Source organism: Macaca thibetana, chromosome 11 (assembly GCF_024542745.1).
Source record: "Macaca thibetana thibetana isolate TM-01 chromosome 11, ASM2454274v1, whole genome shotgun sequence".
Classification (NCBI taxonomy): domain Eukaryota; kingdom Metazoa; phylum Chordata; class Mammalia; order Primates; family Cercopithecidae; genus Macaca; species Macaca thibetana.
In genome coordinates this window covers 49486937-49502613 of record NC_065588.1, presented here as the reverse complement: position 1 = coordinate 49502613, position 15677 = coordinate 49486937, and the positions used below count along the sequence as shown (strand labels likewise).

The following is a 15677-nucleotide window of genomic DNA, read 5'->3' as shown; positions in this document are numbered from 1 at the left end:
TGGCGTGAACCCGGGAGGTGGAGCTTGCAGTGAGCCGAGATCGCGCCACCGCACTCCAGTCTGGGCGACAGAGCGAGACTCCGTCTCAAAAAAAAAAAAAAAAAAAAAAAAAGAGAGAGGTCCTGCTGAAGATGGACTGCAAATGCGCTTGATGGAAGGAGATGTCAATTCCACTTAAGTCCTCATTATTTGCTGTAGGTGATATGTCATGACTTTAGGAGAAGTAATGGTGATGCCAAAAGAAGGAAAAAAAAAAACTCTTTGTGATGAAAAAAAGACAAGGATTCTCAACTTTTTATTTATTTAGTTATTTATTTTAGGCAGATTTCATTTCCCTGAGCCACTCCATGATTTGGGCCATTGAAAGTACGTTTTTTGTGTGTTTTAGGATCACTCTAAAATAGAGACAAAATGGAGAAAGAAAAAGAAACATCACCAGGAATGTCTTTTAAAAAAATCTTTTTAAAAAATTAGCTCAAGACCGGGCGCAGTGGCTCACGCCTGTAATCCCAGCACTTTGGGAGGCCGAGGCGGGTGGATCACTTGAGGTCAGGAGTTGGAGATCGGCCTGGGCAACACGGTGAAACCCCGTACCTACTAAAAAAAAAAAATACAAAATTAGCCAGGTGTGGTGGCACATGCCTGTAATCCCAGCTACTCGGGAGGCTGAGGCAGGAGAATCGCTCGAACCTGGGAAGAGGAGGATGGGATGAGCCGAGATCAGGCCATTGCACTCCAGCCTGGGCAACAAGAGTAAATCTCCGTCTCACCAAAAAAAAAAAAAAAAAAAAAAAGATTAGCTCCTACTTATTTTACAAATCGTCACAATGCAAAAGTATAAAAGACACACAATAGTTATTCTCCTCATCTACTTATCCCATGCTCCTGAAGGAAATCATTCTTACCAGTTTGGTGTATATGCTTTTAGGCTTTTTTCTGTGTTCATACAAAAATATTTTCATCCAGTATTTATTGAGCACCTGTAATGCGCCATACAGTGTATTTTAGACATCTAAGTCAGGTAACATTTAAAAAATTGTTGCACAGTATTCCAGTTTATTTGTGTGCCTTGTCTATTTCCATCTTGATGAACATTAAGGTTTCAGATTTTTTTTTCTTTGTAAACAATACAATAGTGAACATCCTTAAATAGTTACCTTTTTGCCCCGGGCGAGGTGGCTCATGCCTGTAATCCCAGCACTTTGGGAGGCTGAGACGGGCAGATCACCTGAGGTCGGGAGTTCGAGACCAGCCTGACCAACATGGAGAAACCATGTCTCTTCTAAAAATACAAAATTAGCCGGGCGTGGTTGCACATGCCTGTAATCCCAGCTACTCGAGAGGCTAAGTCAGGAGAATCGCTTGAACCCGGTAGGCAAGTGTTGTGGTGAGCCGAGATCGTGCCATTGCACTCCAGCCTGTCTCAAAAAAAAAAAAAAAGGCCGGGCGTGGTGGCTCAAGCCTGTAATCCTAGCACTTTGGGAGGCCGAGACGGGTGGATCACGAGGTCAGGAGATCGAGACCATCCTGGCTAAAACGGTGAAACCCCGTCTCTACTAAAAAATACAAAAAACTAGCCGGGTGAGGCGGCGGGCGCCTGTAGTCCCAGCTACTCGGGAGGCTGAGGCAGGAGAATGGCCTGAACCCGGGAGGCGGAGCTTGCAGTGAGCTGAGATCCGGCCACTGCGCTCCAGCCTGGGGGACAGAGCAAGACTCCATCTCAAAAAAAAAAAAAAAAAAAAAAAAAAAGTTACCTTTTGCATTTGTAAGGATTTGTAGATGGGATAAAATTTTTAAAATTTTATGTTTATTTTTATTTATTTTTATTTTTTTGAGATGGAGTCTCACTCTGTCGCCCAGGGTAGAGTGCAGAGAGCGCCTCCCAAAGTGCTGGGATTACAGGCATGAGCCACCGCGCCCAGCCCCTTCTGGTATTCTTTTTTTTTTGAGATGGAATTTCACTTTTGCTGCCCAGGCTGTCAATATCGTGCCATTGCACTCCGGCCTGGGCAGCAAGAGTGAAACTCTGTCTCAACAAATAAATAAATAAATAAATACATAAAGAGATGGGCCTCCATGCCTTGTTGCCTTAGGCTGGTTTCCAACTTGTGGGCTCAAGTGATCCTCCCACTTCATCCTTCCAAATAGGTGGGACTATTTTATTGCTTTTTGACCTTTTTAATTGTTTTTGTAAACTGTCTGTTCATATCCTTTGCCCATTAAAAAAAGGTAGATCATTTGTATATTTCTTATTGATGGTAGAAATCCTGTCCGTGTTGTGGTTAATAGCTATTCTTTGTCATCTGCATATAAAATATTTTCTCTTTGTTTTTCACTTATCTTTCAGCTTTTGAGACAAAAGTCATGCTTTATGGGAAAATATTTGCAACATTACTATCTTTGATAGGAACAAGTCAGGGATGTTTACTATTTTTTTTTTTTTTTTTGAGACGGAGTCTCGCTCTGTCGCCCAGGCTGTAGTGCAGTGGCCGGATCTCAGCTCACTGCAAGCTCTGCCACCCGGGTTTACGCCATTCTCCTGCCTCAACCTCCCGAGTAGCTGGGACTACAGGCGCCCGCCACCTCGCCCGGCTAGTTTATTTTTTGTATTTTTTTTAGTAGAGACGGGGTTTCACCGTGTTAGCCAGGATGGTCTCGATCTCCTGACCTCATGACCCGCCCATCTCAGCCTCCCAAAGTGCTGGGATTACAGGCTTGAGCCACCGCACCCGGCCGATGTTTACTATTAAAACTAATATTTTAGGAGAGCTCCTGGTCACCCTAAAGCCTCCTTGGTTTCCTATATATTCATCTTACAAAGAGAAACGATTGACAATGTATCAGAACTGTGGAGTTCAGCAACATGACCAGATGTTAGATTAATGAACAAAAATTATATAAATAAAATATAAGAATATAACCAACACTAAAATACCATAGAATAAATAATCCAATTCACAATAAAAACATTCTATTTTGGCCAGGCGAGGTAGCGCACACCTGTAATCCCAGTGCTTTGGGAGGCTGAGGTGGGAGGATTGCTTGAAGCCAGGAGTTTAAGACCAGCCTGGGCAACATAGTGAGACCCTGTTTACAAAAAATTAAAACATTAACCCGGCGTGGTGGCACGTGCCTGTAGTCCTAGCTACTCAGGAGGCTGAGGTGGGAGAATTGTTTGAGCCCAAGAGTTTGAGGCTGCAGTAAGCCATGATTGTGCTACTGCACTTTAGCCTGGGTGATACAGCAAAACCTAATCTCTGAAATAATGATTTTTCTTCTTTTTTTTTGAGATGGAGTCTCGCTCTGTCGCCCAGGCTGGAGTGCAGTGGCGTGATCTTGGCTCACTGCAAGCTCCACCTCCCAGGTTCATGCTATTCTCTTACCTCAGCCTCCCGAGTAGCTGGGACAGGCGCCCGCCCCCATGCCCAGCTGATTTTTTGTATTTTTAGTAGAGACGGGGTTTCACCGTGTTAGCCAGGATGGTCTCGATCTCCTGACCTCGTGGTCCGCCCGTCTCAGCCTCCCGAAGTGCTGGGATTACAGACGTTAGCCACCGTGCCCTGCCATTAATAAATAAAATTTTTAAAAAATTTAAAGGGTTTGATTAAATGGAGAGTTTTACTATGCTCATGAATAGGAAGACTTAATATTGTAGAGACATCAGTTTTTGCTACAGATTAAGTTAAAGCAAACTGTAATTAAAACAAGTTTTTTTTTTTTTTTTTTTTGAGACGGAGTCTCGCTCTGTCGCCCGGGCTGGAGTGCAGTGGCCGGATCCCAGCTCACTGCAAGCTCCGCCTCCCGGGTTTACGCCATTCTCCTGCCTCAGCCTCCCGAATAGCTGGGACTACAGGCGCCCGCCACCTCGCCCGGCTAGTTTTTTGTATTTTTTTTAGTAGAGACGGGGTTTCACCGTGTTAGCCAGGATGGTCTCGATCTCCTGACCTCGTGATCCGCCCGCCTCGGCCTCCCAGAGTGCTGGGATTACAGGCTTGAGCCACCACGCCCAGCCAATTAAAACAAGATTTTACATGGAACTTGAGCTGATGTAAAAATTTACATGGAGGCCGGGCGCGGTGGCTCAAGCCTGTAATCCCAGCACTTTGGGAGGCTGAGACGGGTGGATCACGAGGTCAGGAGATCGAGACCATCCTGGCTAACACGGTGAAACCCCGTCTCTACTAAAAATACAAAAAACTAGCCGGGCGAGGTGGCGGATGCCTGTAGTCCCAGCTACTCAGGAGGCTGAGGCAGGAGAATGGCTTAAACCCGGGAGGCAGAGTTTGCAGTGAGCTGAGATCCGGCCACTGCACTCCAGCCTGGGCGACAGAGCGAGACTCCGTCTCAAAAAAAAAAAAAAAAAAAAAAAAAAATTTACATGGAAAAGAATAATTGCAAGGACAGCAAAAAACATTCTGAAAAATATTGATTGGATAAAATAATGAGTGGGAAAAATAAAGCCAGGCATTATCCTTAACCACTTTAATGGTGTCTTTATGCAGAATTTAAAAAGTTTTACATTGTCAAATCTACCTGTGGCTCTTGGGTTTTTGTGACATGATACCTCAATGTTATTAAATATTTCCCTGTACTTCCTTCTGGTATTCTTTTCTTTTTTCTTTTTCTTTTTTTTTTTTTTTCTTGAGACAGAGTCTTGTCTATCGCCAGGCTAGAGTGCAGTGGCATGATCTCAGCTCACTGCAACCTCCGACTCCTTGGTTCAAGCGATTCTTCTGCCTTAGCCTCCTGAGTAGCTGGGATTACAGCCACGCACCACCACGCCCAGCTAATTTTTGTATTTTTAGTATAGACTGGAGTTTCATCATGTTGGCCAGGATGGTCTTATCTCCTGACCCGTCCGCCTCCCAAAGTGCTGGGATTACAGGCATGAGCCACCGCGCCCAGCCCCTTCTGGTATTCTTTTTTTTTTTTTTTTTGAGATGGAATTTCACTCTTGCTGCCCAGGCTGGAATGCAATGGTGTGATCTTGGCTCACTGCAACCTCCACCTCCTGGGTTCAAGTGATTCTCCTGCCTCAGCCTCCCAAGTAGCTGGAATTACAGGCATGTGCCACCACACCCGGCTAATTTTTGTATTTTTAGTAGAGACGGGGTTTCACCATGTTTGTCAGACTGGTCTCGAACTCCTGACTTCAGGTGACGTCAGGTGATCCACCTGCCTCAGCCTCCCAAGTGCTGGGATTATAGGCATGAGCCACTGCGCCCGCCCCTCCCCTTTCTGGTATTCTTATGGTTGTATATTTTCAGTTTCTGTCTTTATCTTAGCTGCAGTTAATTTTTGTCAGAGGTGAGAAATAGTGAGAAATGCCACACGGACCAGTGATGCAGTGGAAGAGGTAGCCTAAAGTCAGAAAGTCAGCGATCTAGGCTTGTTCCCATGTCACTTTTGTAATTTTGGGCAAACTAGTTGACCTTCTTTCAGCCAAAAATCCTCATCTTGAAAACAAGAATGAATAAATACCTCTTTAGGCTAATTTCTCGTACTACTGTGAAGGTCAAATGAGATAATAAATGAGAAGAAAAAGCCCCCTTTGCAAATCTGTTATCGTTACTACAGATTCTTGGTTGATATAAGTCAAATGTAAGTAGAATGCAGCATTTTTTCTAGTACCTGTAAATCATTGATTCAACAAATGTTTATGTAATGCCTCTGTGCAAGTCCCTGGGGGAGGGGAGAGGACAATCAAGAAGATGGAAATTAACATTTGAGGGGTCCCTGTTTTCTATTAGTTTACTTAATGAAGGAGAAGACTTAGTTCTCTCCACCCAGGAAAGTACAGTCTAGAAGCAGAGAAAAGATTATATACATAGGAGGGTTTGGAGTTTGTACCTCTCTTAATGTGGGCGTGGAGCCATTGGGGTTTGTTGATTGGGAGATAGCACAGAGTACTTTAACTTTCTAACCATAAACCTGGCTGAGAGCGCTTCAGGAGACAACTGCCTAGATCCCTTTGTCCCCAGGCAGGCCTCCTCCTATGTGACCTTACCTAACTCCCTCTTCCCTCAGGCCCACTCCATCACTTATTCAAATAGCATTGTAATGATTACTGCTGAGTTTTTTCCTGCACCAGCTCTCTATTGCCTTAAGGAGAGCCTTAGTGTTTTCTCCTTGAAGCCTGCCCTGGGCCAGTTGAACTTTCCTGCCTTTCCATGGTGACCCCTCAACTCCCTCTTATGGCAATTTCCCTTTATTTTACATGCAGGTCTCTCTTGCCAGCCTGTTAGCTGGAGCCCGCAGGGCAGATGCAGCACCTAGGGTAATGCCAGCCAGGCACTCAGAAGTAGAGGACACTCAGTCAATGTTTGCTGAACAAACTGAACCCATTCCCTTCCCTGAGAGCCAGCGGGGGTTGAGGGGTTGTGTAATAGAGATGAGCAGTGTGTGGCTCCCTTTGCCTTCCATTAGACGTTTGATAACAGTGGATTGAGGAGTTGGGAAATCACATAATGTGCAAGGGACATTCCTTGAGCCTGATGACTTGTATATTTTAGAATTCTTGTACCCGCTTAATTCCTCCATATGTATATATTTTTGAAATGGAGTCCCACTCTGTCGCCGAGGCTGGAGTGCAGTGGTGCCATCTTGGCTCACTGCAACCTCCACCTCACAGGTTCAAGTGGATCCTGCCTCAGCCTCCTGAGTAGCTGGGATTACAGGCACCTGCTGCCACTCCCAGCTAATTTTTGTGTTTTTAGTAGAAATGAGGCTTTGCCATGTTGGCCAGGTTGGTCTCAAACCCCTGACCTCAGGTGATCCACCCACCTCAGCCTCCCAAAGTGCTGGAATTACAGGCGTGAGCCACCGCGCCCAGCCAATTTTTATATTGTTTAAAAATAACCTTTATTTTAATTCCATAAGCAATGTGAAATGATTGTATAAAGTTATAAATATATAGATATGTATAAATAAGAAACTTAAAAATCATCCATAGTAACAACACCCAGAAATAGCCACAAATGAATATTTTGAAGTATTTTTCCTTCTTTTTCAGTATTTTCAAAAATGCATGGAGAGTGACTGCTAATAGGTATGGAGTTTCTTTTTGGGGTGATGAAAGTGTTCTGAAATCAAATAGTTGTGATCAGTGCATAGTTTTATACTAAAAACCACTGAATTACTTTTAAAGGGTGAACTTCATGGTATGTGAATCATATGTCAATAAACATATTACAAATAAATGCCTATGCATATATACAAATAGGGTTGTCTTTTTCTGAACTGTGTGAAAGTTGCAGACATTATGCTCTTTTAGCATGTTTTCTAAGAATAAGAACGTTCTCTTACATAACCACAATACAGTTATCAGATTCAAGAAATTTAACACTGGTAGAATACTAATATTTATAATACTATCCATAGTTAGATTCCACCAGTTGTTCCAATAATTTTTTTTTTTCTTCTTGAGATGGCGTCTTGCTGTGATGACTGGGCTAGAGTGCAGTGTTGTGATCTCGACTCACTGCAGCCTCCACTTCCCAGGTTCAAGAGATTCTCCTGCCTCAGCCTCCCGAGTAGCTGGGATTACAGACGCATGCCACCATGCCCAGCTAATTTTTTTATTTTTAGTAGAGATGGGGTTTCACCATGTTGGCCATGCTGGTCTCGAACTCCTGACCTCATGTGATCCGCCTGTCTCAGCCTCTGAAAGTGCTGGGATTACAGGTGTGAGCCGCTGCACCTGGCCCTAGTAATGGTCTTTATAGCAGGAATTTTTCTTCCTTATCCAGTAGCCAGTCTAAGATTACATATTCCTTTTGGTCGTAATACCTCTAGTCTCCTTCAGTCTGGAGCAGTTCCTCATATTCCCTTTAATTTTCATGACATTGAAATTTTTGAAGAGTACAGAGTAGATGTTTTATAGAATGACCCTCAATTTAGATATATATTTTGTGTCCCAATTAGATTTGGGTCCTGCATTTTTGGCAGAAATACTATATAAGTGATGTTGAGCGTTTCATATCAGGAGGCCCATGATGTCGGCCTGTTGCCTTATTGGTGATGATTACTTGGGCAAAGTGGTGTCCACCAGGTTTTCTCACTGTAAAGCTACCACTTTTCCTTTAAAGGAAAGTGCTCGTTTTGTTTTGTTTTGTTTTGAGGCATGGTCTGACTGTCACCCAGGCTGAATGCAGTGGTGTGAGATCTCAGCTCACTGCAACCTCTGCCTCCTGTTTTTCGAGGCTGAAGTGATCTTCCCGCCTCAGCCCCTGGAGTAGCTAGAACCACAGGTGAGTACCACTACACCCAGCTAATTTTTGTATTTTTCTTTTCTTTCTTTTTTTTTTTTGAGACGGAGTCTCGCTCTGTCCCCCAGGTTGGAGTGCAGTGGCGTGATCTTGGCTCACTGCATCCTCTGCCTCCCAGGTTCAAGCAATTCTCCTGCCTCAGCCTCCTGAGTAACTGGGACAACAGGCACGTGCCATTGCACCTGGCTAACTTTTTATATTTTTAGTAGAGACGGGGTTTCACCATATTGGCCAGGCTGGTCTCGAACTCCTGCCCTCATGATCTGCCCGCTTTGGCCTTTGAAAGTCTTGGGATTACAGGCATAAGCCACTGCACCCAGCTCTAGAGTACTATATTTATTTTTATTTTTATTTTTTTTTGAGACGGAGTCTCGCTCTGTCGCCCAGGCTGGAGTGCAGTGGCCAGATCTCAGCTCACTGCAAGCTCCGCCTCCCGGGTTTACGCCATTCTCCTGCCTCAGCCTCCCGAGTAGCTGGGACTACAGGCACCCGCCACCTCGCCTGGCTAGTTTTTTTGTATTTTTTAGTAGAGATGGGGTTTCACCATGTTCGCCAGGATGGTCTTGATCTCCTGACCTCGTGACCCGCCCATCTTGGCCTCCCAAAGTGCTGGGATTACAGGCTTGAGACACCGCGTCCGGCCTAAAGTACTCTCTCTCTCTCTCTCTCTCTCTCTCTCTCTCTCTCTCTCTATATATATATATATATATATATATATATTTTTTTTTTTTTTTTTTTTTTTTTTTTTTTTTGAGACGGAGTCTCGCTCTGCCACCCAGGTTGGAGTACAGTGGCCGGATCTCAGCTCACTGCAAGCTCCGCCTCCCAGGTTTACGCCATTCTCCTGCCTCAGTCTCCCGAGTAGCTGGGACTACAGGCGCCCGCCACCTCGCCCGGCTAGTTTTTTGTATTTTTAGTAGAGACGAGGTTTCACCGTGTTAACCAGGATGGTCTCGATCTCCTGACCTCGTGATTCGCCCGTCTCGGCCTCCCAAAGTGCTGGGATTACAGGCTTGAGCCACCGCGCCCGGCCTAAAGTACTATATTTTTAAGGAAAAAAAATTAGAACATGCCCCAGAGGAAAAAAGTGAAGCTATCCAGGTGTTGGTGTTGTGTTGATTGACAGGTTTCAGTGTTGTGTTGGAGAAGAGAGAGAAAATGTAACAACCTTTGAAGATTAAATAAAAAGGTTAAATAAAAAGGCCCGGCATGGTGGCTCATGCCTATAATCCCAGGAGGGAGGCTGAGGAGAATTGCTTGAGGCCAGGAGTTTGAGGCTGCAGTGATCCAACATCATGCCACCACACTTCAGCCTGGATGACAGAGTGAGAAAGACCTTGTCTCTTAAAAAAAAAAAATATATATATATATATATGTACATGTATATATGTGTATATATATATGGGAAAATCAGTTCAGTATCAGTTAAAATCCCTGGTTTGAGCAACCAGTAGAAGATTGTGCGATTCACCGAGCTGGGGAACCCAAGAAGAAGAGCAGATTTCAGAGAGCTGATAAGGAGCTCATTTTTGGAGTGTGAAGTGCCTGTGGGAATTCCAGGTCAGGCAGGTGGCATCAGGGATTTGGAGCTCAGGAGAGGTCTGAGAGGGAGGGGGTCACCAGCAGATAGCCCTGGGCATGGATAAGCTTGCCCAGGAGTAGGTACAGATGCAGAGGAAAGAGGCCCTGGGACAGAACCCTGAGGAACTCCAGCATTTAAAGGAGGGGCAGAGGAAGGTGAAAATTCATGGGAAGCTAGGAATGGCCAGAGAGAGGGGACAAACTAGGGTAGTAATATGGAAGCCAGTTAAAGAATATGTTTCAAGATGTAGTGGCAAACTATGTTGGATGGCTCCAGAGGTGTCAAACAGGATAAAGATGAGATGTGTGTCCATTGGGTTTGGAGGCAGGGAAATTCTTGGTGACCTTGAAGGTGGAAGCTACTTGGAGATAACCCTTTGAAGAAGATTGGCTGCGAAGAGGAGGTGGCTGGAGGCGGGTGTGTTGTGAGGTTTGAACAATGTAAAATGCTGTGAGAAAGAGGTAGGATGCAGATTTGAAAAAATGAGAAGGGATAATCAAGAGGGCATCCGTGAGGGAGAAGGATGTTCATACTCAGTGGTTCATACTCAGAAATCTGGAAATGAGGGAGGAGGGCGGTGCAGGCTGAGGTGAGACAATGCAAAACCCTACTATGGGGCTGGGCACTGTGACTCACACCTGTAATCCCAGCCCTTTGGGAGGCCGAGGTGGGCAGATCACTTGAGCTCAGGAGTTCAAGACCAGCCTGGCCAACATGGTGAAACCCCGTCTCTACTACAACTACAAAAATTAGCTGGGCGTGGTGACTTGCGCCTGTAATCCCACCTACTCAGGAGGCTGAGGCAGAAGAATTGCTTGAACCCAGGAGTTGGAGGTTGCAATGAGCCAAGATCGTGCCATTGCACTCCAGCCTAGGTGACAGAGTGAGACTCTGTCTCAACAACAACGAAAAATCCTACTATGGGCTCGTGCCCAATGATCTTGTAAGAGAAGTTTATATTTTCCCCCATTGCCATGCCCTTTGCAGTGCCCTCTGTGGGAGCAATATACGTCCTCACCCCACTTCCCTAGTACTTGGCTGTGTGGTCTTGGTCAAGTGAGTATAAGCAGATATGCCATATGCCAGGTCTGAGCAGCAGCTTTAAGAGTGAGTGGATGGTTTTCTCTGCCTTTTGTTCTTTTGCCCTGCCGTTAAAACAATGTGTCCCAAATGAGGGCAGTTACTTCAGACTAGGTCTTGTAATAAAGGCACATGAATCAGAACTGTAGCCAACACCACTACCAATGTAAACCATGAAAGAGAAATAAACCTCTGTGGGATTCCGAAGGCATTTGTTGATAATGGCAAAACTGACCAATGCAGGCATTCAACTAAATTAAAACCCTGAGATACCATTTTTTAGTCCCCAGTTTCAAAAGTTTGATAGCATACTCTGTTGCTAAGGCTGAGGATGCAGGGACTTTCATACATTGGTACAACCTTTATGGATGTAGGCAATCCCTATAAAAATTAAAAACGCAGATGTCTGTGATAACAAAGACAATAATAAGTGTTGGCAAGGTTGTGGAGAAACTGGAACCCTTATACACTGCTGATGGGAGTGTAAAATGGTCCAGTCACCTTGGAAAACAGTTTGGCAGTTCCTCAAAGGGTTATATATAGAGTTACCCTGTGACACAGCAATTCCAGCACTACTAGGTATACACTCAACAGAATTGAAAACATATGTTCACACAAAAACTTGTACACAGATGTTCACAGCAGCATTATTCATAATAGCCAAAAAGTGGAAACAACTCAAACGTCTATCAACTGATAAATGAATAGATAAAATGTGGTGTATCCATATAATGAGATATTATTTGGCCATACAAAGAAATACTGGTACGTGCTGCAACTTGGATGAACCTTAAAGGCATTATGCTAAGCACAAGAAGCCAGTCACAAAAGACCACATATTATATGACACCTTTTATATGAAATGGCCAGACTAGACAAATCTATAGAAACAACGTAGATTAGTAGTTGCCAGGGGTCGGGGAAGGGAAGAATGGGAAATGACTGCTATTGAGGGTTTTTTTTGGGTGCTGAAAATGTTCTGGCATTAGACAGTGATGATGGTTGCAACAACTTTGTGAATATATGAAAAACCACATAATTGTCCACTTTATTTTTTAATATTTATTTATTTTTGAGACAGAGTCTCACTCTGTCACCCAGGCTGGAGTGCAGTGGTGTGATCTCAGCTCACTGCAGCCTCGTTGACTGAAACGTCGTTACGTGATGCATGATGTGTGCACCACACATCATGTGTGAGGTCTAGTGACTGTTGGCAGTGGATTATATTAGACCATCCCATTTTGAGGATGGTTGCTCCCTTTCCAGATTTTCTTGATCTTCTTGCCCTGTCATTTGGAGGGTCCCCCAGGCCTTGGTGTTTGCTCCCTCCTCCCATCCATCTCTCTGAATTCTCTCTCCTTTAGGGAATGGAGCCCATCACAAGGCTTCAGCTATACCCTGACTCTCAAACCTGCTTTCCATTCTAGCATCTCATCAGAGCTGTGGGCCTGACCCCCTCCCATAGGATGTATGGAAAACAGTTTGCCATCTGTAGTCCCAGAAGACCTCCACTCAGATGAGTATTTCCAAGCAATACCACTTTATTTCTATCCAGTTTCCCCTTTCTGCATCCCTGTTTCTTTGAGGGGTGCCATTATTTTTCCAGTCTCCCAGGCTTGAAATCCCAGGATCATCTTTGAGTCTTCCTTCTCCTACAACGTAGCTCCCCTAAGTGTTGAATTCAGCACAATCCAGAGAATGAGCACGCCTGCAGATTGTTCTCTCTGTCATTTCCTACCATCATCACTCTTATTCAAGTGTGGATCGCCTCTTGCCTTATTTACTGCAAGAGCCTGTTAATTCTTCTGCATCCTACTGCTATAAATTGGTCTTCTGAGAGCATCCATTGTACTACATTATTCCTTGTCACACAATCTTTAAGTGACTTCCCATTTTCTGTAGGATAAAATGTTGATTCCTTGGCCTGCCTGGCACTCATGACTCCTCATGTGCTCACAAAACTCTGCCCACCCTGCCTTCACTCCCATGCTCCCGCCAGCCCTGTGTTGCCACTGACCTCAGGACAAGTCCTATTCATTTCCGCTGTAAGCTCATGGCTTTCCTCCTCTTACCCCGGAATGCTTCTCTTCCTTCCAGTCACCCACCCCATTTCTCTTGCCCTCTCTTAGGATCCATCTGCATTCCCACTGCAAGTCTTTCTCAGCCTTCAGCCTCCATCCATCTCCTTCTTTCCTGAATTCCGAGGAGACCTAGGGTCGGCATCCAGCCATGGCCTGGTCTGTAACTGTTGCACATGTGTCTGTGTCCTCCCAGTGGGGTGAGGAGGCGTTCTCAGTCCTCAGCACCATGTGGTGAACACAGTTGGTGCTCACTACAAACAGGACTCCCCGCCCGGAAGGCACAGGATCGCACTTGTTTAGCAAATGCTTCCTCAATATAACCCCTTTCCTTCCTGCTCTAGGAGAGGGCTTTAGAAAGCAGGGCAGTTCTGAAAAGACTCTGGGGGTTGGGATGCAAAAGAGGTTGGCCTCTGAGGCCTGCTTAAAGGATTTTATGTCGGCCTGCATGGTGGCTCACGCCTGTAATCCCAGCACTTTGGGAGGCTGAGGCGGGTGGATCACCTGAGGTCAGGAGTTCGAGACCAGCCTGACCAACATGGCTAAACCCTGTCTCTACTAAAAGTACTAAAATTAGTCGGGTGTGGTAGTGCACGCCTGTAGTCCCAGGTACTTGGGAGGCTGAGGCAGGAGAATCTCTTGAACCTAGGAGGCAGAGGTTGCAGTGAGCCAGGACTGTGCCACTGCACTCCAGCCTGGGTAACAGAGTGAGACTCCATCTCAAAAAATAAAAAGGTGGGGGGATTTTACGTCCCTGCCTCTCAGGCGCCCTCCGCCTCAGTCTCCAGGGTCACCTGTGGCAGTTTCTCAGGCCCTTGTCTGCCCTCAAGACACCCCCATGCTGGGCCCTGGGAAGCACAGTGCGGGTCCCCTCTTTTGCGCTGGCCCTCTGGTTCTCGCCACCGTGGGGTTAATGCAGCATGGGTTTTGCCTTTCATCTGATTTCCCATCTCCTTCTGTCAGCTAATGATTATTCAGGGAGCTTCACCTCACCCTGCTGTCCCTATCCCAAATCTGTCAAAGTTCTCTTTGGGGCAAAGGTCATGAGAATTATGGCCATGTGACTGCTGTTTTCACCCCACTCCCTCTGCCGTCTTGGTTCCACTGTTCTGAGGAGCTACCTTTGCACCCTGCCTCTGGCTCTCCTGAGCAGAGAGGTAAGCTTGTCTCTGCCTTAGGTGGAAATGGCCACTAGAGTCCACCTGCTCAGCACTGTCTGCGTTTTCTTTCCCTCCTGTTCCCACTGGCTTTCTCCCTGGGCACTCTCACTTGCCCTTGTCTGTGCACTGGAGGCTGAGACTGAGCTGCAGGACTTGGGCCTCAGGTCCGTTTGGAAGATGAGGCTCCTGCTGGGTAGGTCCAGGTAGGGTTCACAGGCTGAGTAGGGAATGACTCTGCTCTGCCACAGATCCTGATGGCTGACTCAGAAGCACTCCCCTCCCTTGCTGGGGACCCAGTGGCTGTGGAAGCCTTGCTCCGGGCCGTGTTTGGGGTTGTTGTGGATGAGGCCATTCAGAAAGGAACCAGTGCCTCCCAGAAGGTGAGTCCTTTCCCCCTCCTCCTTCCCATCAAGGCAGCCTCCTTTCTTTCTTTCCTTCCTTCCTTCCTTCCTTCCTTCCTTCCTTCCTTCCTTCCTTCCTTCCTTCCTTCCTTCCTTTTTTTTTTTTTTTTGACAGAGTCTCACTCTTTCAGCCAGGCTGGAGTGCAGTGGCACGATCTCAGGTCACTGCAACCTCTGTCTCCTGGGCTCAAGCAGTTCTCCTGCCTCAGCCTCCCGAGTAGCTGGGATTACAGGCATGTGCCACCACGCCCGGCTAATTTTTGTATTTTTAGTAGAGATGGGGTTTCACCATGTTAGCCAGGCTGGTCTTGAACTCCTGACCTCAGGTAATCTGCCTGCCTAGGCCTCCCAAAGTGCTGAGGTTACAGGCGTAAGCCACCACGCCCGGCCCAAGCCTTCTCTTTTTCTTTCCAAATCTGGCTCAGAACTTTCCTCCTTTTGATAAGGTTTCTCCCCAGAATTCATCCCTGTCCCCCCGGGTACCTCAGGGATTTACATTCTGAGTCTTACTGTGTTCACTACTCTTGCTCATTTTCAGAGTTTTACTTTGGAAATATCCCAAAGTTGTTTTTAGTGCAGATTGGCCGTGTCTCGTGTCTGTGGAGGTGTGTTTTGACAGTCAGTCCACAGCCATCCCAGGCCCCCAGCAGCCCTGGCTCTCTTCCTAGGTCTGTGAGTGGAAGGAGCCTGAGGAGCTGAAGCAGCTGCTGGATTTGGAGCTGCGGAGCCAGGGCGAGTCGCAGGAGCAGATCCTGGAGCGGTGTCGGACTGTGATTCGCTACAGTGTCAAGACTGGTGGGCCCTGGCTTCTTTGGGAAGGAGACTTGGGAGTTTGCCCTGAACTCTGCTCTGAGCTCCCTGGCGTACTCTCCTTCTCCAGGTCACCCTCGGTTCTTCAACCAGCTCTTCTCAGGGTTGGATCCCCATGCTCTGGCCGGGCGCATTATCACTGAGAGCCTCAACACCAGCCAGTGAGCATCCCACGGCCCCTCTACCATCCCACAAAGGATTTAGGTTTGCTGGAGAGGTGCCTGAGGGGTAGGGGAGGAGAATGGTTCTGCCCTCTCTCTACTGCTTCTAGGAATCCCTATCGGCAGAGAGTTTTTCCT

The 15677-nt window shown here is 46.3% G+C and overlaps 1 protein-coding gene across 6 annotated transcripts in view; it reads left to right on the top strand.

Moving 5' to 3' along the window:
- CSAD (cysteine sulfinic acid decarboxylase) overlaps nucleotides 1-15677 on the top strand; it is a 32380-nt gene that overhangs the window by 1708 nt on the left and 14995 nt on the right. For 2 of the 6 annotated variants that reach the window (XM_050748888.1, XM_050748890.1), the window contains exons 2-5: nucleotides 12357-14331; nucleotides 14416-14547; nucleotides 15237-15363; nucleotides 15449-15539. In XM_050748888.1, the coding sequence (XP_050604845.1) occupies nucleotides 14422-14547; nucleotides 15237-15363; nucleotides 15449-15539 (344 nt within the window). In that variant the 5' untranslated portion in view covers nucleotides 12357-14331; nucleotides 14416-14421. Of the gene's footprint in view, nucleotides 1-7030; nucleotides 7049-12356; nucleotides 14332-14415; nucleotides 14548-15236; nucleotides 15364-15448; nucleotides 15540-15677 lie in introns of those variants that run through there. The other 4 variants (XM_050748892.1, XM_050748893.1, XM_050748891.1 and 1 more) reach the window with 3 other exon arrangements.